This window comes from Salvelinus sp. IW2-2015, linkage group LG15 (genome assembly GCF_002910315.2).
Source record: "Salvelinus sp. IW2-2015 linkage group LG15, ASM291031v2, whole genome shotgun sequence".
Taxonomy (NCBI): domain Eukaryota; kingdom Metazoa; phylum Chordata; class Actinopteri; order Salmoniformes; family Salmonidae; genus Salvelinus; species Salvelinus sp. IW2-2015.
In genome coordinates this window covers 21540681-21563428 of record NC_036855.1, presented here as the reverse complement: position 1 = coordinate 21563428, position 22748 = coordinate 21540681, and the positions used below count along the sequence as shown (strand labels likewise).

Genomic DNA, 22748 nt, shown 5'->3' with positions numbered 1-22748 from the left:
ATATCGCCTTGCGTTCCATAACTTCTACAGACACGAAGGAATGCTCCGGTTGGAATGTTATTGGATATATATGATAACAACATCCTGAAGATTGATTCTCTACTTAGTTTGACAAGTTTATTCGACCTGTGATATAACTTTTTGAAGTTTTCGTCCGACGTTATGCGGGACTTGCACGAGCATTTGGAAATGTGTACTAAACGCGCTACAAAAGTAGCTACTTGGACATAAATAATTGACATTATCAAACAAAACAACAATTTATTGTGGAACTAGGATTCCTGGGAGTGCATTCTGATGAAGATCATCAAAGGTAAGGGAATATTTATGATGTAATTTCGTATTTCTGTTGACTCCAACATGGCGGAGAAATGTTATTTATATCTGAGCGCCGTCTCAGATTATTGCATGCTGTGCTTTTTCCGTAAAGTTTTTTTAAATCTGACACAGCGGTTGCATTAAGAACAAGTGTATCTTTAATTCTATGTAAAACATGTATCTTTCATCAAAGTTTATGATGAGTATTTCTGTTATTTGATGTGGCTCTCTGCAATTGCTCCGGATATTTTGGAGGCATTTCTGAACATGGCGCCAATGTAAACTAAGATTTTTGGATATAAATATGCACATTATCGAACAAAAAATACATGTATTGTGTAACATGATGTCCTATGAGTGTCATCTGATGAAGATCATCAAACGTTAGTGATTAATTTATCTCTATTTCTACTTTTTGTGACTGCTATCTTTGGCTGGGAAAATGGCTGTGTGTTTTTTGGACTTGGCGGTGATCTAACGTAATCATATGTTGTGTTTTCACTGTAAAGCATTTTTTAAATCTGACACGATGGGTAGATTAACAAGATGTTTATCTTTCATTTGCTGTATTGGACTTGTTAATGTGTGAAAGTTACATATTTCGGAAAAATATCTTTGAATTCCCGCGCTGCCTTTTCAGCGGAATGTTGTGGGGGGGTTCCGCTAGCGGAACGTGTGTCCTAGAAAGGTTAAAGTAGTGGAGTCAGTTTACTTTACACCCATCTGGGTTCCATCACACAGATTGATGGCGACGTCTCACCAGAGCACATGTGGCAGGATATGCCCTGGGCACTGAGGTTGTTCCTCAGTCCCAGTAGAGTCTGGAGGTTGGTGTCTGGACGAAACAGTAACGGGGCATGAGTGGCCGGCCGCAGGAGGCAGCAGCACCCAGCAGACAGCAGCAGGACCAGGATGTAGATTCCTATTTGCAGCAAGACACAGACTGGTCGGTAAGAGATGGGGGAGATCACTGAGGGGAGAGGAATACGATTAAATAGCTTTTCTGTGAGGAGGATTCAGGGATAGACAATACAAAACTCATGGATATTGCTGATAAAAGTTGAAAAAGGAATATGGGCATCATGAGATATGGTGGTCCTCCCGAACGCTGCAGACAGACAGAGCCCTTACCTAGAATGACTTTACGGTTCTCCACGGCTGGCTCTGCCACCCAGTGCCTCAGAGCCCACTGAAGGTAAGTGCTGACCATGCCTGAAGTTCCCTGCTCTGGTGGTGAGAGAGAAGTCTCCACTGACAGGGACAGAATGGCTYCATCTACATCTGTGTCACAGGAGCCTGGGTGAGACAGGAAGAGACCGAGAGAGGGGCTGAATGGTGTCGCGACTCTATTACCTTTCATTATTTTGCCCTTCATTCATTTATCTCTGTTCAGATATGGATCTCACCTGGCTCCATCTCCACTGACAGTAGGGTCACATCGTCATCCTCATCTGACAAAGGACTGTAGCTCACTGGCAGTCCTGCAAGTGCCTTCCACCTTTAAGAGGAAGCGTATCAGAGAGATACAGCTTTAGAACCACACGTTGTTCATAATTGGAAAACAGAATGAAAAGGCAAGCAGCACAACAATAGGAACTCTGTTCTCTAGCACAAAATTTAGGAAAGATGGGATCACACCATTTGAGACAGGAATTCTCCTGGGGGTCAATACACTGGGTCCAGATACACAGGGCAGCGGGCATGAGGATTGACACCCAAAGCCAGCAGCAGCTGACGATGAGGGCCATGAACAGGCCAAAGTCATGCACGGCTGGAATCTGATTGGAAGGGTAAAAGACCTCAACACATTTACATAATGCTTTTCATATTGATACATATACAGACAGTTCCACCTCACAGCCATTCATTTATTTTGCATTCCCTTTGGAAGGATAATACAATATGGACTGACAATAATTCTGAGTACCTGTGAGAAGGTGTTGGCAGCATATGCGGCTGCGGTGGTGAAGGAGGTGAAGAAGGTTGCCCGGCCAGCTGTTTTCACCGTGTACACCATCCTCTGGACTGGATGGACTAGGTGGGAAGCCTGTCTGAAGGTACTCATGAACACAAACACATCATCCARACCTGGAGACCACGGAGAGGGCAAACAGAAGAAAAAGTTGGATGTTATCTGTAACAAAGATGTTGTTTCTCAACTAGTTTGGTCATGAGAGAAATTCTAGTATTTTTTCATATTGTCACTCACCAATGCCAATGATCACAAAGGCTGCAACCCCATTGAGGATGCCCAGGTATCTCACCCCAAAGACCACATGGTAGAGAAAAAGAGCCACCAGGCAGCTCAGACCAATGCTAGTGAGCCCAAAGAATGTCAGGAACACTGTAGAGACACACCAAAGTGACTGACTGTGAGACCTCATGCATGTGGTATGAAAATAATAAGAATACTATACTGATGCTAGCTTATCAGATACCATGTATAACAGCATATGACCTATAGGAAATGTTGCAATAACATGCATGTTGTATCTAATGCAGGTGGGAGAGTGCATGGGACCTTACTTGAGAAGGAGGTGAGGAAATAGACCAGCAGAGTGATACAGCCTCCACTGATCAGCGCCAGCAACATGTCTCTGTGGAAGGTCTGTCTCACCTCGTTATCAAACAGCTCTGTGCCCCCATACAACACCTTCACCTGGCTAGCATCCCACAAATCCAGAGATAAGGAGACAGCGACAAGAGAATGAAAGAATAGTATGTGGGTGTCATGAAAGGAGGGACTCTTTGATTGTGCTTAATTACAATTGGTCAAAGTCAAAGTCTTGTGAGAAATTAAAAACAGCATCAGTTCATCGTATGGCTCTTTTATGTCTTTTAGAATGTGGTTCTTTTAAAGATTACACAGCACACAGCGTATCATCAGCATTGGCAGAGGGCCCATAAGCCATAACCCACCTGGTGGACTGCTGAGCCAGGATGTCAGCGTACTGAACCACAAAGCTCCTGAAGCGGCTTCTCTGCTCCTCAGGCCGGTCCTGGAGGGAGCAGTAAGAGGGCAGCGGAGCTCCAAACTGGATCTCACTGCGCAGGAGAGAGGAGGAGAGCCGGTCAGGGGCCAGACTCTCATCCACATACCAGTAGAACTGTGGGTGGGTGATCGCTAGACTCAGAGCACCTGGGAGTAAAAACACAAGTGAAGATCAAAGTGGTAACGTCGCTGCCTGCCCCCTTTAATATTCTGCTTGATCTCTCTCAAGCAGAAGAGCTCACTACTAAATCATGCAGKGCAGCAACTGTACCTACAGAAGTATGCCCAGTTTTATAAACATCAGACTCACCATGGATGTCAGCCAGGTTGGGTCCCATGCCGTCGTAGTAGATCCTGCCTCCCCGTTCACTGGGGAAGAGGTAGGAGAGGAGGGAGCTTGGAGGGGAGCAGTAGGAGGGGCCCAGGGGCAGGTCTCTCAGGACTTCCAGAGGCTTCCAACAGAACTGTTGGAACTGGGGGTGCTGCATGAGCAGGCGCTCTATGTGGTGGATGGTGTGGAGACGCTCTGGGGTGAAGATGTTGTTGTCCCCCCCACCCTGAGCTACAAACACCAGCTCCATCCTCCACAGGGCCTGGCTCTGCAGGTATGAGTAGTTGGGGACAAACCTGCGCATCCTAGTCTGAGATCTATCACTGTCCCCGTCGCCCTCTCCTGCTATGGACTCACGACTCTCAGATTTTCCTAAATTAGTTGTATTTTTATCCTCCTCTCCTACCTCTACTTTACCACCCCTAGCCTCTCCATGCCTCTCAGTCTCTTGCTGACTCAGGGCATCTCCTCTCTGTTCCATAACTACTCTTTTGAACAAGTTTTTTTTCAGAGATTTCGAGTTCAGCCCTCCATGTGATGTCCTGTTGGATGTTCCATCTCCCTGCCTAGCCAGCATGTCCAACAGCAGCTCCTGTAGAGCGGTGGAGTCAAAGGGGTCCACGTCACGCCTGCGTCTGTCCCAGGACCCCAACTGAGTCTTTATGGCAATGGTGAGTGCATCAAACCGCTCAGCGGAGAAGTGGCTGTGAACCTCAAAGGCACTGTAGGAAAGGTCTATGTCCAATGGGGGGCAGTATAGGAACATGTAGGCAGAGAGGGCACAGGGGAGAAAAACTCCAACTCCCAGGACAACACCACTCACCCAGGGCTGTGTGTAGACCCAGCCCACCGCTCCCCACACCCCATTGCCTCCAGTGGTGCTGGTCCTCCCATTAATCTGTGTATCTGACTCCCCACCCTCCTCCTCCTCTTCCTCCTCAGCATCCCAGCTGCTCTGGAATAACAACGTCTCGTCTTCTAAGTCCATGGCTGGAGCACCTGTCACAAACACACACAGTACTTCATCACTCACTCTCCGAATGTAAATTCTCTCCTGTCCTTGGGCAGAAAAACAGACATAAACTATAGGTGATTTACAGAGCAGTCATAATAGTGGTGCAGGGTATTCTGCAGTACACAGCCATAAAGTGCACAGCCATTGAATCTGTCCCTTAATAGCCAAGACACACAGGGTTCTTATTCAGCTGACAGAAACATCAAGGGGAGAATTTAGGAAGAAGATGGACCTTGTCTCAAGGGCCCAAAGCAGTGTACCGGTCTGCCAGTTTAATATGCTGAACACTAAGGCTGGGGGCTTAGAGAGTATTGACTGTAATTTCATGCCTCTCACTCATTCCTTCAGTGTGTTATATATATATTTCCCCTAGAGTGCTCAGTGGCGTCTTTATCCACACCACCAGCAGTCGACTTGGGTTTGGCTGATCTTCAGCAAATTAAATAATCTCACTTGTCTAATTACAGAGAGTGGAGAGACGTGTGGAATGTTAGCGAGAGGTGGAATATGAGGGGTTTTATCCCTGGTGATAGACAGCTTCTGATAGTGTTAAGCTATTGTTCCTTCCTCTTTTCACTCCACTGCAAACACAGGATACTACAGTAACTTGGTATTCTGCAAACACAGGATACTGCAGTAACTTGGTATTCTGCAAACACAGGATACTGCAGTAACTTGGTATTCTGCAAACACAGGATACTGCAGTAACTTGGTATTCTGCAAACACAGGATACTGCAGTAACTTGGTATTCTGCAAACACAGGATACTGCAGTAACTTGGTATTCTGCAAACACAGGATACTGCAGTAACTTGGTATTCTGCAAACACAGGATACTGCAGTAACTTGGTATTCTGCAAACACAGGATACTGCAGTAACTTGGTATTCAAGTGGCAATAATCATGCTAATGACAAATTGGCAAGTCATCTACCATCTTTAGAATTTAGCTCCAGGGTCATCTAGGTGGGGCGGGGGGGCCAAAAGAGTGGGTGCATAATTTCCATATCGCTCTTCAGCCTGGGTCTTGAATATTTACATTTCCGATAAGAAGTGTATTTGAATCGATTGTTAATTTGTTTGGTAAACATATGGCCGTTGATCAAGAACGAAAATAGGCATTATGATTTGTTATCAGCCATAGTAGCTAGCCATCTGTACACATTTGCAGCTGCACCTTCACATAGTCACGAATACAGTCTATTCAAGGAGATCACCATGACAATGAGTCCAACCTGTGCCATGCCATTGTTCAGAGCAGAGATGGACACCCTCACTGAGAGAACAGAGCAGTTCAACATCTGTCTGCACTGGGAGAACATCTGTGTCTGCAGAGGACAAATTCATTAGACACAGGATCAGTCTGTTGAAGGGAGAGGGAGAAAAAAAGGGGAAAGGAGAGGGAGAAAAAGAGGGGAAATGGAACTCCTTACAACACCAACAAATGATGATGTCCTGTGTGAAAGTGTAATATTCAAGGCAGTTTAAAATCAGCTAGCTCTGTACATTTCCGTATCTGCCATGTTTGTTTCCACATCCCTGGAATTGCTGATCAGTTGTGGTGAAACACCATGCTGGCCCCTCACACTTACACCACTCTTCAGTTATGCAGACTGTACTATTAAAGCAGAGCTGTGTATTTCATGTTAATGGTCGTTTGCTGAGAACACCGTTACACAGACATAACATAGATGTACAGTAGAGCATCCCTGGCTCCCTCCACCACCCGGCAGATTACTGCAATGCCTCCTGGAATAATCGGTCTCTGACACATTCTTTTCCCTTCTTGACGAATTCAGCCGCGCCACTTTTCCAGCCATACAATATCTTTATTAGAGAAGCCTCAACTGCAGGGTAACACTCCAAGGGCTGAAGCGAGAATGAGGAATGTGTTAACAAGCTTCCAGAATCATTCAACTTTTTAACTTTTCTTTAATTCTTGAGAGCAGAGAAAGTCAATTTATGCTGTGCAGGTGGGGGAATAAAAATATATTTATGGACAACAAAAGCATTCTCAAAATGTTCAGTCAGCATGATTCTGGAACTTTGTCATTCTAGTCTGTCATTTATTTTTAGACCCATATTGTAGACACTGCCCAGCTGAATGTATAGGTTATTTTCAACTACAGATTTTCCACAGCAAAGACAAATTCATTGGATGAGGTTGATCCTTTTGTACATTATTTACAATGCTGTGACATACCAATTACCCTGATTCAACTATTTWAAAAAAGAATGCAGTGAAAGATGAATTAATATCCTTATGTAAATAACTTTCTAGAGAACTAAAGATAGAACTGTCCTCCCAGACCAAATGCTAGCTTTTTTGGGTTGACTTTGGAATGTGAAGCACCAAAGCCCAGGGTTGAATGCCAGGTGGTGACTATTGCTGTTGTGTGGCAGTGTGCAGTTTTCTTGGTACTGTACTGTCTATGCTGAGTGTTAGTCTCCTGTGGATCTGATGTGGCACTCTAAACACTCCTAGCATGCCATCCAACACACCCTCACTAAGAGGCACATAAGGCTTTTATTTCTTGCTTTCTGGGGATGTGCCGATGCGTATGTATGCCTGTGTGTGTGCACAAGTGTCTAGAAAGGTGMGGGTAAGGAGGATACATACATACTATTTTTAGCTGTTGTCAGTAAGAAAGGTTATGCTCCAGTCTGCTCTCCCTCCTCCCCCATTTGGGAAAGGATCAATCTCATCCAATATGGATTTCACAGCTTCTCCTGCCCCACAGATTCAGCATGGTTTAAATTCACAGACCATGCAACATCATTTAAAAGGGACATTAATCTCAGCCCAGCGTGCCAGACGACAGACCTTGCTTATGTATGAGCACTGAGTATATCACTAAAGGGGAATCACTGAGGGTGATGCCTCTATTCTTCACAGATCCCTAGGATATAAAGGTTCAGCATAGTTCAAGTATAAAGACCTTACACTCATGCTCCATTTGTACCTACTGTAATGATAGTAATTTGTTTGATATTTGCAAACACGGATGACCCCCTCAACACATGCAAGTACCATAAACCCAAATCTGAAATCTCACTACTGCTGCTACACCTGGGGGAGATGGTGGGGGATTGCAGAAGAAGAGTGATTGCCTGGAGATTTACAGAGCCATTCGAAGTTTGACGACAGATAAAAAAATAAAACCATCCCATTACAGCAAGCGAAGGTCTCTGAAACGTCTCAATCCACCCGAGAGCTCCATTTACTGCAGAGTACGGCAAAGCCGGAGAATCTTACCTGAGCTTGAGGAGTAGAGGTATGAACTGACGGGATGTGCAGCCCTATGGAGTCCTTTGAGGATGCAAACCTGTGCTGAACAATTTCATTTCAAACTTGTTCTCCAGATGTTCACTTGATTCGCTCTGTTGATCTCTGTTTAATGTTCAGTGTTCTAGCTCCACTAGGGAGAGCGCCTGCACCTTTGTGCAGCCTCTCTGATACAAGACTTATGAGATCTTTATGTTCCTCAATGAGTCTTGGCCACCATGACAATTATGTTTTGTTGTTTTCTCCCTTTCTCTCACTCTTCCCTCCCTCCTGTGCCCGGTTGTCCAGGCGACAGTCAGTGAGAGTATCAGTTCTTTCACTCTCCCAGCAGCTCTTCTATCATGGCTTTGTTCAGGCTTCTCTCCTGACTGGCACACCGAGGGGAGGGGAGCACAGCCTGGGCATCAAGGACACTACATGTGACGGGATACATCTCATCACAGCCTAACAGGTAATACAAAAAGAGGGCTGACTCTGATTCAAGCTCTATTTGGCAGGAAACACGTGTCTAACGTGAAGGTTTTGCCAACAGACTGCAGCAGAGTCCCCCTTGGCTTCGAGAGGAATTGGTTGGTATAGTCTGGCCGGGGCTCTGCGAGGAGGAAAGTGGGAGGGGGGTAGTTCAGGAGGTTGATCAGAGTAACTGGATACAGTTGAAGACAAAGTGTAGGCCATATCATTTCAACCCCAGGAGTCTGAGCCCATCAAGCATGTGTTCTTTTTTGTTCCCCCAATTCCCTCCTGCATTCACATCTAATACATTTTGTTAAAGGGAACACTCTCAGAGCTATCATTATTCAACATGAAATGTATAGTTATTTTAGTAGGCTGCTATGATTGGATAATATGGTTAGATAGGGCTGCTTGTGGTCATATCACTTTGGTTCATTACGATACAGTGATTGTTCCATGTACCGATGTGCCCATTGTTCCATGTACCGATGTACTACACTGGGTATAGACCTACAGTACTGCAATCTCCTTAATCATATTTCTGTCATGAATGAGTGGTTTGATAATGTTATAGTCTTATTACATACACTCCTGTATTCTTTTTAATCAATCACTTCATCATCCATCTCAAACTTTCAAAACGAATATACAGTAAGTCTTTGCTCAGCGTGTGCGTACGCACATACACACAAACATTCACACAAGAGACGACAGCGAATCCATCATTGCTAAATGGAAATATTTTAGATAAGGCTGAAATGTAAATTCCTGCTGGTTTTCTCAATTACAACAGGTGTTGTTGCACTTACTAGGCAGGGAGAATGAATAAACATCATTCAGAATAAACATCATCCTTTGGGAACTTTTCCATGACTTTTGGCTCACGGAACAGATGCGTACTTACGATGTCAATATTAGAGAAACTTTAGAATCGCTAATGCTAAATGGATGGAGGGTGGGGAAGATGCACTAACATCACGCAATGCTATTAGTACCGAATCACAAATTAAGGGCTGCAGTTGTATGGGCATACTCCACTTGGGGATCTACATTAAAAAAAATAGAATACAATTACGGGTGCATGCATGAGTTCAATCAAGAACCATGTTAGTCTCTCACACCAACATCCCTGTCATCTGGGTAGGACTAGATCTAGACTTCTGAAACTGCCTCTACAAAACACTGCCTCTATGAGGCACATTGCATACATGGGGTCATTTTTACATGGGGTACAATATTTGAATGCATTCTGAGATATGGACAGTAAAGGACTGCCCAAGGACAGTAAAATCATTTTGCAATGTGGCTTTCTACACTTCATCGCTACACTCCTCAAATCAGTGCTGGACTCAACCATAACTATCCTGCATTTCCTGAAAAGCTAGCTTACAATATACACACACACACACACACACACACACACACACACACACACACACACACACACACACACACACACACACACACACACACACACACACACACACACACACACACACACACACACACACACACACACACACACACACACACACACACACACACACACACACACACACCTATTCAAGTCTTTGTGTCTGCTATTCATAAATGATGTAGTCTCAGTTGTCCAACAACATGTGAAAGAAGAGCCTGACTAGAAACTTCATGCTATGGGACTAATATATGCACAAACACAGTGCAAATGTACAACTGGAATGATATGTAAACATGACACGCGTCAAGAACAAAAGCCTGCTCTAGCTCACAACTACTGTACCCCTCCACCCTATAGACCAGGTCAAACCAAACCTCTGCAGCATCCCTGAAGACCAGGATCATAGTGCATAATGTTTGGTTTTCTCCCGCTGTTCATCTTTACAGAATGTCACAAAAAAATTTAAAGGAGAAACCAATAACAAGCTGATTATATTTACTCGGCACACATACCTTCAGAAACTGGGATCATGGTTTGAGATCACTCTTCCATAAATAGATACATCAATGAAAACAAACGTAGCAGTACATGCACAACCTGTGCCATGACGCAATAAAGACCCTAGAAAACAACTTAATACTGCACATTATACAAACACATTTACAACCACAACCAAAAGACCCAACAGACATTTAGACAGACGATTGTTGCACTTACTTTGTTTTTGATCATGGGTGTCTCACATTATGGCCAACTCAATACAATGGACCAGCTCTGCCTGAGACACAATGGTTAAAATCCTCCAGCCAAGAGGCCAGTGGACAGACAGAAAGGACAGCTGGATGTGCTATGGTCAGTGTGAGCTCAGTGGTATTACCATACAGTACTCACATTCTCAGCTACACTCTCAAAGACATGCGATCAGTGGGGAACGGTCAGTTGCATTGGGCTACCACAGGTGTCTCCCAAATATCCGAGATGATGTTGTTGCTGTCTTTTTGGAGAGACTGAGGAAGGAGAGAAAGGAAGAAAGAAAGAAGGGAGATGATACCAGTGTTAAAGGGAGAAACAGAAAGTACAATATAAAGCGCATGAAAGTCTACACCCAGTAAGTAGGGATACCAGTAGCACCCATACAGTACCTCCAGCATCTGGGCCACCTCTGTCCTCTGTTGTGCTGTATCCTGGGACTCGATGAGAAGCTCCTGCAGCAGGTTATGTTTGTACAGCTGGCCCACCAGCTCACTCTGCAGACGCTCCTTCACAAAGTTCACCAGGAAGTGCATCACTGTCTTGGGCACACTGCAGACACACAAGTCCTAAGACACACAGTTAGCTAACACACCAGGACAGGCAAGGCTCAACTCACCACTAACTGGATATATAAATAACACCCCTAGGTGCTCTGGAGCTCTGGTCTCTGAACGGTCCTGAATGCTCTTGCGGACGATAAGTAAGTAACATTTGATGAGGCGTTGGATGACCTCAGTCTCTCTGGTACTCAGCTTGCGGGACGCCAGCACCGCCTGGCAAACAGAYAAGGGGTCAGATGTTACAATCTGTCACAGATCTAATTTGATACAGTGCTGCTCTACAGGCTAGCACTGGGTCAGTTCTGACTGCTGATTCCACTACTCACTGTGTCCAGGAAGTTGATGGCCTGGCCCTTCACAGGGCTGCTGAAACCTYCCACTTGTGCATTCTCCTCAGCCATTTTCTCATTTTTCCAGTATTTCTCTCCATCCTGCCGGCCCTAAAATAGGTGAAATGAGGGGTTCAATTCAGTTTGTCTGTTCTAGTAACATGTTAAAAGTCATTCAAGTAAATTTCACAACTGGCTTAGTGAAATTCCTTAAAAGTGAAGTTCATACTGGCATGAAAAGACAGCATCACACTCGAGCCCTCTGGTCAACATTAGGCTCATCGACATATATGAAAGCAGAACATCTGCTTTGAGTTGAGACAGAATTACCTGTTGACAGATGCTGAGACCTGAGCAGCATCAGTGAATTCTGGGTGCTTTGTGTTGATGTAAGCAAGCTCAATTTGAACCAAGTTGTGGACCTGCTCGGGATCATCCACAAACACAGACAGACGTCCAGTAAGGAATAGCATTAAATTGTAGAATAATTACATTCAGTAAGATCTGTAATAACTTTTTTAAAGTAAATCACAAAAATGAACTGTCTTACCATGTCATTAGTAATGGGCAAGCGCTTCCTGAGTAAACTAGTCACCACCTCCACAATGGAGTCGTGCAGCTAGGGAAACCGAAGGAGCTCCTGACAAACACACAGCATGCCAGAATACAATTATATTACAATTTGCTTCAGGGTTGTCATAGCTTTAAGTGAATGCTTGGTAGTATGTGTTGTGCAGTGTGTAGCGTACCGGTGTGCTGTAGGAGGAGCAGTGCTGGATGATCCTCTGTAGCTCCTCGTGGACCAGCTCCACACAGCGCAGGCTGGGTTCCTCCAGACGCTTGATCTGCCTCTTCACTAGCAGCTCAAAGGAAATCTCAGGCACAAAGAGGGCCGGTTGCGGACCCTGAAGCACCACACACACAAAGCCCTCTGTTAACATAACTCATGTGCTTCTCTACATCCATTAGCTTTAATGGAAAACTATTCAAAAGATCTGTTTAACCTACACACGGACAATTCAATTGGAGCTGGTGGTTATTATTGTAGCATTGCGGATTGCAGTGAGGATGTCAAGCCCCGTTAAGCCCCCCAAGGGATCGATATACTGAGGAGTGAGGCCAAAGGTCTCATGGAATATGTAGCAGATACGAGCCCCTCTGCAGCTGACAAGAGAGGAGGACAGAGGAAGCCGTATCAGTGGCTGTGTGTGAGGGATGTCAACTTCAGATGCAGTCAGTAAGACTGAGTCAATACTTGCTTCACATGCTTGAGGAAATCAATAAATCAGTGAGTGGTACAAGAGCTATTGAAATTAAGCTGCAAAATATGAAATGCCAATGCATGAACACCTACAAAGTAACAATGAGCCCATAAATACAATAAACGCCTGCGACATTTACCTGGAGCTAACTCTGCAGATAGCACTAATGGGTGATTTGAAAAGTCAGTAAATCGATCAATAATATAATAATACTTTTAGTAAAAAWWTTTATTTAATTTACAATCTGTAGAAACTATGAGAATAGAAAGGTTCAGAACTTTTGTGAAACAGCACAGCACAGTTGAACAAAATATGGCAAATAGAACTGGATGGTCTTCAGAGATAGACGGGAGCGGTTGAGAGTAGCTGAAGGATGGGATTAAAAACAAAACAAACGATAACTACTGTAAAATACATTGTGTCCATAAAATGTAGAATCTTAAGTATTGCTGTCCGTTAGGTTACTCCAATAGGGGAGGGGTGGTAGGGTCAGGGGAAAATAATTAAGGAAAATATATTATATACACACACAGTACCAGTCAAAAGGTTTGGACACATCTACTCATTCAAGGGTTTTTCTTAATTTTTACATTATAGAATAATAGAAGACATCAAAACTATAAAATAACACATAAAATCATATACAAAGCTGCCATCAAGGCAATGGATGGCTACTTTGAAGAATCTCAAACATAAAATATATTTAGATTTGTTTAACACTTTTTTGGTTACTATATGATTCCATATGTGTTATTTCATAGTTTTGATGTCTTCACTATTATTCTACAATGTAGTGTTAGGTTCTTATTTTTCAGAGTAAATAACTCACGGACACTAGAGAAGCTTAACCAAGTTTAATTCTTACCCAAGGGTCTTTACAGCTGTAATTCAGACAACAAAACATTTCTCACCATCACAGGTAAATACAGTTGAAGTCGGAAGTTTACATACACCTTAGCCAAATACATTTAAACTCAGTTTTTCACAATTCCTGACATTTAATCCTAGTAAAAATTCCCTGTTTTAGGTCAGTTAGGATCACCACTTTATTTTAAGAATGTGAAATGTCAGAATAATAGTAGAGACAGATTTATTTKAGCTTTTATTTCTTTTATCACATTCCCAGTGGGTCAGAAGTTTACATACACTCAATTAGTATTTGGTAGCATTGTCTTTAAATTGTTTAACTTGGGTCAAATGTTTCGGGTAGCCTTCCACAAGCTTCCCACAATAAGTTGGGTGAATTTTGGCCCATTCCTCCTGACAGAGCTGGTGTAACTGAGTCAGGTGTGTAGGCCTACTTGCTCGCACACACTTTTTCAATTGTGCCAACAAAATTTCTATAGGATTGATGTCAGGGCTTTGTGATGGCCACTCCAATACCTGTCTCTTATACACATCTAGATGTGTATAAGAGACAGGAACGATGGTCATTATGACCAAACGGTTCTATTTTTGTTTCATCAGACCAGAGGACATTTCTCCAAAAAGTATGATCTTTGTCCCCATGTGCAGTTGCAAACCGTAGTCTGGCTTTTTTATGGCGGTTTTGGAGCAGTGGCTTCTTCCTTGCTGAGTGGCCTTTCAGGTTATGTCGATATAGGACTCGTTTTACTGTGGATATAGATACATTTGTGCCTGTTTCCTCCAGCATCTTCACAAGGTCCTTTGCTGTTGTTCTGGGATTGATTTGCACTTTTCGCACCAAAGTACGTTCATCTCTAGGAGACAGAACGCGTGTCCTTCCTGAGCGGTATGACGGCTGCGTGGTCCCATGGTGTTTATACTTGCGTACTAATGTTTGGACAGATGAACGTGGTACCTTCAATTGCTCCCAAGGATGAACCAGACTTGTGGAGGGCTACAATTTTTTTTCTGAGGTCTTGGCTGATTTCATTTGATTTTCCCATGATGTCAAGCAAAGTGGCACTGCGTTTGAAGGTAGGCCTTGAAATATATCCACAGGTACACCTCCAATTGACTCAAATGATGTCAATTAGCCTATCAGAACCTTCTAAAGCCATGACATCATTTTCTGGAATTTTCCAAGCTGTTTAAAGGCAAAGTCAACTTAGTGTATGTAAACTTCTGACCCATTGGAATTGTGATACAGTGAATTATAAGTGAAAAAATCTGTCTGTAAACAATTGTTGGAAAAATGACTTGTGTCATGCACAAAGTAGATGTCCTAACCGACTTGCCAAAACTATAGTTTGTTAACAAGAAATTTGTGGAGTGGTTGAAAAACGAGTTTTAATGACTCTAACCTAAGTGTATGTAAACTTCCGACTTCAACTGTATATCCCACTTAAGACCCTCCTCCTTCTCTCCAATCCTTACATCTTATGGTTCCACAGGAAAAGGGTAGTAAACCCTTATTACTCCCTTCAGGGGATCTGACCTCACCTCCTGACCACAACCCCTCCTTCGCCTAATCCACAGATGTCCATCTGCCTCCCCTAGAGCAATCCTTTGATCTTCTCCCGTGCACCCAGCACATTCCACAGCCACTCTCTCTTTCTACAGATCTCACTCCTTTATATACTATGCGTTTGATCTATCATGTCTTTAATATCTCAATGTTTAAAGTATCGAATCCAACATTAGAAAATAGTAAAAAATAAAGAAAAACCCTGGAATGAGTATGAGTGTCCAAACATTTGACCAGTACTGTCTATATTTACCGGACTGGAACCTTGTACATCAACAATAAATAAATAACTCTACAATACTGTAAATAAATATACATATGTATTTGTTTTCAGTGAGTAATGGTATTTATTTTACCATGAGGAACGTCATACTTCTGCATATTCAAGTAAGTGGGATTAATACACTGGTTGGGATTACCTTGGCTTTTCCTGGCAAATCAACCAGTGTGAGATTGAGGACATGAGGAGAGAAAATCATCAAATAGATGGGCTTAGGGCTGATTCCCTAGGGGTCACGAGCAGGAATACAGATGGCGATAGAGAAGCAGATAAATTAATCAGTAGCTCATAAACTAGAGATAAGCCATATTTACCGACAACTATTTATCCAAACCTTGTTGCCTCCCAAGCTAGTTCAGTCTCTTCTTCAATCTCCTTGCGAATCTCCAGGAAATCTGAGAAAATCTATAATGCAAACAGAGAGATGGGATACTGAAATATCGACTTCACCAACACCCTAGCAGCATGACATTAGGAGATCCAGTGTGTTTGAGACCACCTAAAGCGAGACCGATTCAAGACCAAGACAAATCGAGTCAAGACCAAGACCGGAGGGGGACAAGGGTCTGAGACCGAGTCAAGATCGAGACAAAAAATGCGAGTCCATTTTGAGACCATGATTTGACAATTGTCAAATCACCACCATAAGAGTTCAAAGTGTCCAGTATTTCTGTGTTCATATTTCAGAACAACATATGGATTCTTTAGACATTCAGAAAAAGTGCAAAAATGCATACTGAGGGAAATTATTACTAACCCAAAACACAGTGGAGAACAACGGGTCTTCAACGCCTTCAGAGAGGGCCTAAGGATTTAATAAAATAATGGATTAATAACAATAATAATTAATTTTCAAATATTTTTTTGATTGAACCCTTTCCAACAAAAACTGAAGCGATTAACACTGAAGAGAAGAAAAATATCCAATCAAGATTTTTCTTTGCTGGTCTCTGGGGAGATAGCTCGCTAGATTTAAGTTAGCCACTGGCTAGGCCATCAGAAGCTAGATAAAGGCATTTTCCATTGAACTGCATTAGGGCCAAATGTTGAGTGACAGTTGAATCAACCAATCACATTTTGACTTAATGTCTGCCTTCTTGAAGGCCAATGAGTGTCCAAACATTTGACCGGTATTGTCTATATTTACCCCAACAATATATGGGGAATTGGAAATGATGCAGACAATTACATTGATGGAAGCTACAATCTGCAGTATTAATGCTGATCTACCCCCTAAAAATATTTTCTACACTAAAATAAATAAAACGCCTGCCTAAGTGAAATGCATTCAGCAGAATAACCATTGTGTGGTGAGTTTCCTGTCATAAAATGGCAGCTGTGCAGCATCTAGGTGGTTGCTAGATATTTGGTGGTCAATGATTGCGAGTCACTCCAATACAATATAAAATACTGAAAGATGACTGCTGCCTGGAGAAAGTAGCCTAAAGCAGTTGAACTACTCACAGCTCAGATGTCTGGATGTGCGTGGCGGTGCCCTCGATGGTGTTGCAGTAGTTGCTGGCAAATTTGGTGACCATCTGCAGCAGGGTGGTGCTATGGTCCTCTACTGGCTGGCCGTAGCTACTGAACCAGGCCTGGTACTGGGCACCTAGCACCGTCATACGGGTCTTCAACTCCGGCAGGCAGTCCCGGATGTGGAGCATGAGGAAGCGGCTCAGGGTGTGGGCCAGGTAGCGAGACCCGCAGCGGGAGGCCAGAGAAGGGTAGTGGCACTGGAGGAAGGCCTGCTCATCCCGCGCCATGTCCTCTATGCTCTTTTGGGTGTTGATGTCATGCTGGCTCCTAGAAGGGAGAAATGTGGAGAGTGACAGCTGGAGTTAGAGAAGACTTCACAGTGGCTCTGCGTGATCAAATAGTCACCAGTTAGCTCCAGCATAGCAGGAAATAATACACCTCAATTACAGGATGAAGAACTTTTGAAATGGCCGTTACTGTATCTGTAACATTTCTTAAAAAAACTAATCTTCAGCACTCTGGGGGAGTGTGCTAGCCTACTGACTTCAGACAGCCTTCCCTGTGAGTTGCTATGATTGACTCAGCTCAGTGAAATTGCTTCTGAAAATGACTTAACATTTCAGCCTCTGAAGAGTGGATATGTTGTTTTTTGGCAATCTTGCAACCTTGGTGAAAAATCACTCACATAACTCATACATCAGCCCAGTGCTGGAAACCAATGAGCAAGACACGGCACACATATTTCAGCAGGGTGTGTGAGAACCTAATATCGATCTCAAAGTGGGGAGACAGAAATCTTTAATTGCTGAATGATTGTTTGGCAGATGCAACTAAATTGAGCTGGTGAATAGCAGAGACATTGGAACATTTGTTGTTTATAGCTTTAAGGTCTCTGAGGGTACCAGAGTTAATTTAACGACACAAATGACTCAGATCCATCATACTCAGTCTGATAGGTGGTACATTGATCATATTTTTGTATGCCATCTTCCACTGCTGCATCTTTTTAAGCATCGTGGTGACATCATCCAGTAAAAATGAGATACATCTGTTAGATAAGTTATAGGCATATGATATAAACAAACCTGTTGACCACTCCCACAATTCCAAGCTGCACTGGAATGACCAGACCCAGTAAGACCTCCAGAGCATCTGTGCCTGCGTCCATCAGGTCCAGCTTACTGACCACCAGCAGTGTTCTACGGCCTGCAAGACACACATGGGCACAAAAAATGGGGTAAAGACAAGCCTCTTTTGTCCATGGCTCTCATATACATACATACTAACAGCATTTGAATGGCAGTTCATTATGTCCTCTAAAAGGTGTTGTGCATTTAGGAGTCACTGATCTTAAAGTTCACTGAGGTCAAACCTAAAAAGTAACATTGACCAGGTTTACTGATATTTATATCAATGAACAAACAATACATATACACTGAAAAATTAAGGAGCGTAAGTGTACAGTATGCCTCAGCATCTGGGACGACCTCCCAAGCCAATTTAATGGCATCAGAGGTGGCCAAGTCAGAGTTGGCAGGAGACAGAGGATAAGGGAGTTGGGGTTGGAGATGAAGAATAGAATCATGTCTTGGACTTGAGCTTCTGTCCTCTGGCTAGTCTCCAACTGGAACCTTGTACATCAACAATAAATAAATAACTCTACAATACTGTAAATAAATGTACATATGTATTTGTTTTCAATGAGTAATGGTATTTATTTTACCATGAGGAACGTCATACTTCTGCATATTCAAGTAAGTGGGATTAATACACTGGTTGGGATTACCTTGGTTTTTCCTGGCAAATCAACCAGTGTGAGATTGAGGACATGAGGAGAGAAAATCATCAAATAGATGGGCTTAGGGCTGATTCCCTAGGGGTCACGAGAGGAAATACAGATGGCGATAGAGAAGCAGATAAATTAAATCAGTAGCTCATAAACTGGAGATAAGCCATATTTACCGACAACTATTTATCCAAACCTTGTTGCCTCCCAAGCTATGTTCAGTCTCTTCTTCAATCTCCTTGCGAATCTCCAGGAAATCTGAGAAAATCTATAATGCAAACAGAGAGATGGGATACTGAAATATCGACTTCACCAACACCCCTAGCAGCATGACATTAGGAGATCCAGTGTGTTTGAGACCACCTAAAGCGAGACCGATTCAAGACCAAGACAAATCGAGTCAAGACCAAGACCGGAGGGGGACAAGGGTCTGAGACCGAGTCAAGATCGAGACCAGAAAAATGCGAGTCCATTTTGAGACCATGATTTGACAATTGTCAAATCACCACCATAATTAAGAGTTCAAAGTGTCCAGTATTTCTGTGTTCATATTTCAGAACAACATATGGATTCTTTAGACATTCAGAAAAGTGCAAAAAATGCATACTGAGGGAAATTATTACTAACCCAAAACACAGTGGAGAACAACGGGTCTTCAACGCCTTCAGAGAGGGCCTAAGGATTTATAAAAMAATGATTATAATAACAATAATAATTAATTTTCAAATATTTTTGGGATTGAACCCTTTCCAACAAAAACTGAAGCGATCAACACTGAAGAGAAGAAAAATATCCAATCAAGATTTTTCTTTGCTGGTCTCTGGGGAGATAGCTCGCTAGATTTAAGTTAGCCATTGGCTAGGCCATCAGAAGCTAGATAAAGGCATCTTCCATTGAACTGCATTAGGGCCAAATGTTGAGTGACAGTTGAATCAACCGATCACATTTTGACTTAATGTCTGCCTTCTTGAAGGCCAACAAGTCACTGCACAACAGTGAGCAGTAGTTATCCCACAGTCTACCTAGCTAGCTTTTGTTGTCGACTAGTATTTAGCCAACAATGCTTTAGTGTACGTCATGGAACGTTGATTCAAATAACATATTTTTTAAAACCTCTTATAAAGTTGGTTTTGTAGTGTAAACTGTGAATTTTATATTTTTTGACTGATATTATGGTTGTGTGTTTAATTTTTTCAAAGTAGTTCATTATTATGTCCGAGTTCATGGACTACTTATCCTTTAAGATCATGCTGTGTGTGACTGCTGCCTTTTGATAAACCCTATGCAGTGGTGCCTGGAGAAGTGGGTATACTTTAATTTAGGCAAAAAGTTCCCGCCAAGCAAAGGAAAAGCACCCTGTGTGAAAACTCCTGTTTTCCTATGTTCTCCTACAGATTTTCACTCTCAAAAAAAAATTTAATAGAAAAAAATACCAAACTTTGATGATCTAAGTACACAACAATGCTTAAACCACATCAATATGATGGGGTGGGCCTGCCAGGGCCTGGCTTCCCAGTGAGTGGGCCTCTGTCCACCCATGCCCATCCATGTCTACGCCCCTGATGCAAACAGGCATGATGACAATTGCGCATTACAAATAGCTTACTAACCAACACTTCGGACAAGGCCTTCCGAGTGGCGCAGGCAATGCATCGCAGTGCTTGAAGCGTCAGGACAGAGTCGGGTTCGATCTCGGGCTATGTCGCAGCCAGGCGCAACCCGGAGACGGCGCACAATTGGCCCAGCATCGTATGGGTTAGGGGAGGGTTTGGCTGGCCGGGATGTCCTTGTCCCATCACGCTCTAGCGACTCCTGTGGCAGGCCAGGCGCATGCACACTGACACAGTCGTCAGTTGTACGGTGTTTCCTCCGACACAATGGTGTGGCTGGCTTCCAGTGCGGCTTGGCTGGGCGGTGTTTCAGAGAACGCATGGCTCTCTACCAATTGGATATCACAAAATTGCGACTGTGTAGGCTACTGTGCATGTTCTCTATTGTACTATATAATTGATACTGTTAAGTCATATACTGCCACTACACTACTCAAATCAACTTTGATACACATCAGTAGAGATTAAGGAGTATAAGCAATGCCCACTGAAAAACAAGTGGGTATATACTGTTTGACTGGAAGCTGATAATTTAGTTTCTTACTCCGCTGGTCTCGGGAAGAAATTACGAGTCCTCACTGTCCGAGAACGACTCAAGACGGAGTACAACTATATTCGACAAGACCGAGATGCTCAATATGTGGTCTCGAGAACTGTCTAGAGTACTACAACACTGGACAAACAAGTACCAAGACTCTCAGACAATGCAATGRTGTTCTACAAATTTGGAAACCCTCACAATGTGCATTGCAAAACAGCTAAATATACGTGCATAGCGAATGATGGTGTCACATACCTGGTTCTTGCTGTGAAGGAATGTGCCCCATTCCCCAGCCTTGATCCCTTGACACAATATAAAGGAATGAGTGTAAAATAATGTGCAAACAAAGGAAATATTCATATCACATATAAAACATAGACTTGGATGGGGTTTATCAGTATAGAAGGCAATATGACAGAAACAGAGTTTGTAAGTTGATGTGATGATTAGACAGAGTAAATGAAAAATGATGAAGATCACAAGACGATATTAAGACGAGTGACAACACAACTGGTCCATGCAGATAAACTATGGAATTAAAGACCTGGGTAGGTGTTTGCGTTTTGTTTTACCGCATTTCCTGAGAAAAGCAGTGAAGGGYAAGTAAATATGTTAGAAAAGAGAAACAAAATCTCTGAAATATTTTTATCCAGTGAGTGAAACTACATGCATGCGAGATAATATTGAAATTAATTGAATACATGTCAACTGGACTGGGTTTGGTTTGTATAAGTGTGTCCAGTGTACTGTATGTCTGCTAGAAGTAACACGAGATTGCAGAATCCTCTCCACCAATGGGGGCACATTAACCAGCTGTAACACTAGGGGTCGCCGTGTGACTATCCCTGATCCCCGAGGCAAAAAAATACCAACCAGACTCTCGAACATAGAACTCTTGGCGCTGCTCTGTAATGGGAAGAGAGGAGATTGATTTTTTAGAAATGCTTTGACACTTAGCTACATTAATGATTCATTGCTATTATTTATTTCTTATTTATTCTTCATCTCCCTGGACATTGATCTGTTCATTTCAACAAAAGCACAATTCTCCAGTGTAACAGGTAACAGTTGATTCTTGCATTTTGATTCTGTAATGACCTGAGATCCAACCACCAATATCTGAGGCAGCTGTATGATCTCTGCCCCCATTGTCATGAAGACTTCCTGGAGCCGGTTGATGATGGGAATTAGAGCCTCCATCGCCCAGGACTGGACACTATAGTTGGTAATAGAAAATGAAAGAAGCAATGGTGAGATTAAACATAATATTGTACACATCAGTCTCTGTAATCCCCAACAAAAGCAAAAACGAGAGACCTCTTACAGATACTAGATAAGCCTGTGTACAGGACCAAGCAATAAACATGTAATAGCTTAGTGTTTATTGTTGTGATTCATAAGCTCTCGTGATGATAGCCAACACATTACATAAGAAGGGTAGTCATAATTTGAAAGGGAAAGGAAAGGAATTCAGGCCCCAATGAGAGAAAACTGGAATCGTTTGGAGTTGACTGTTGATTTAGTGGCCACATATAGCTTGCTTGCTAGCTACTGTAGCTAGCTTTGAAGATAGCATATATAGTCTAGCTAATTAGTTAAGGGATCCGCCCCTTTTCCCCCAATTTTTGCCTAAAATGACATACCCAAATCTAACTGCCTGTAGCTCAGGCCCTGAAGCAAGGATATGCATATTCTTTGTACCATTTGAAAGGAAACACTTTGAGGTTTGTGGAAATGTGAAAGGAATGTAGGAGAATATAACACAATAGATCTGGTAAAAGATAATACAAAGGAAAAAAAACGTTATTTTGTAGTTTTTTGTACCATCATCTTTGAAATGCAAGAGAAAGGCCATAATGTATTATTCCAGCCAAGGTGTAATTTAGATGTTGGCCACCAGATGGCAGCAG

At 42.8% G+C, this 22748-nt stretch overlaps 1 protein-coding gene and 1 pseudogene across 3 annotated transcripts in view; both read right to left on the bottom strand.

The window, feature by feature from the left end:
* Nucleotides 1–10775, bottom strand: part of LOC111975141 (protein dispatched homolog 3-like) — a 16871-nt gene extending 6096 nt beyond the window's left edge. Inside the window, exons 1-10 of one of the 3 annotated variants that reach the window (XM_024003332.2) lie at nt 10702–10775; nt 3621–4640; nt 3238–3457; nt 2845–2981; nt 2528–2662; nt 2246–2406; nt 1957–2096; nt 1725–1816; nt 1450–1614; nt 1079–1240 (exon numbers count right to left, since the gene is read on the bottom strand). In XM_024003332.2, coding sequence (XP_023859100.1) covers nt 1079–1240; nt 1450–1614; nt 1725–1816; nt 1957–2096; nt 2246–2406; nt 2528–2662; nt 2845–2981; nt 3238–3457; nt 3621–4629 — 2221 coding nt within the window. In that variant the 5' untranslated portion in view covers nt 4630–4640; nt 10702–10775. Of the gene's footprint in view, nt 1–1078; nt 1241–1449; nt 1615–1724; nt 1817–1956; nt 2097–2245; nt 2407–2527; nt 2663–2844; nt 2982–3237; nt 3458–3620; nt 4641–5889; nt 7301–7910; nt 8558–10701 lie in introns of those variants that run through there. The other 2 variants (XM_024003331.2, XM_024003330.2) reach the window with 2 other exon arrangements.
* Nucleotides 9235–22748, bottom strand: LOC111974028 (dynamin-1-like protein; annotated as a pseudogene).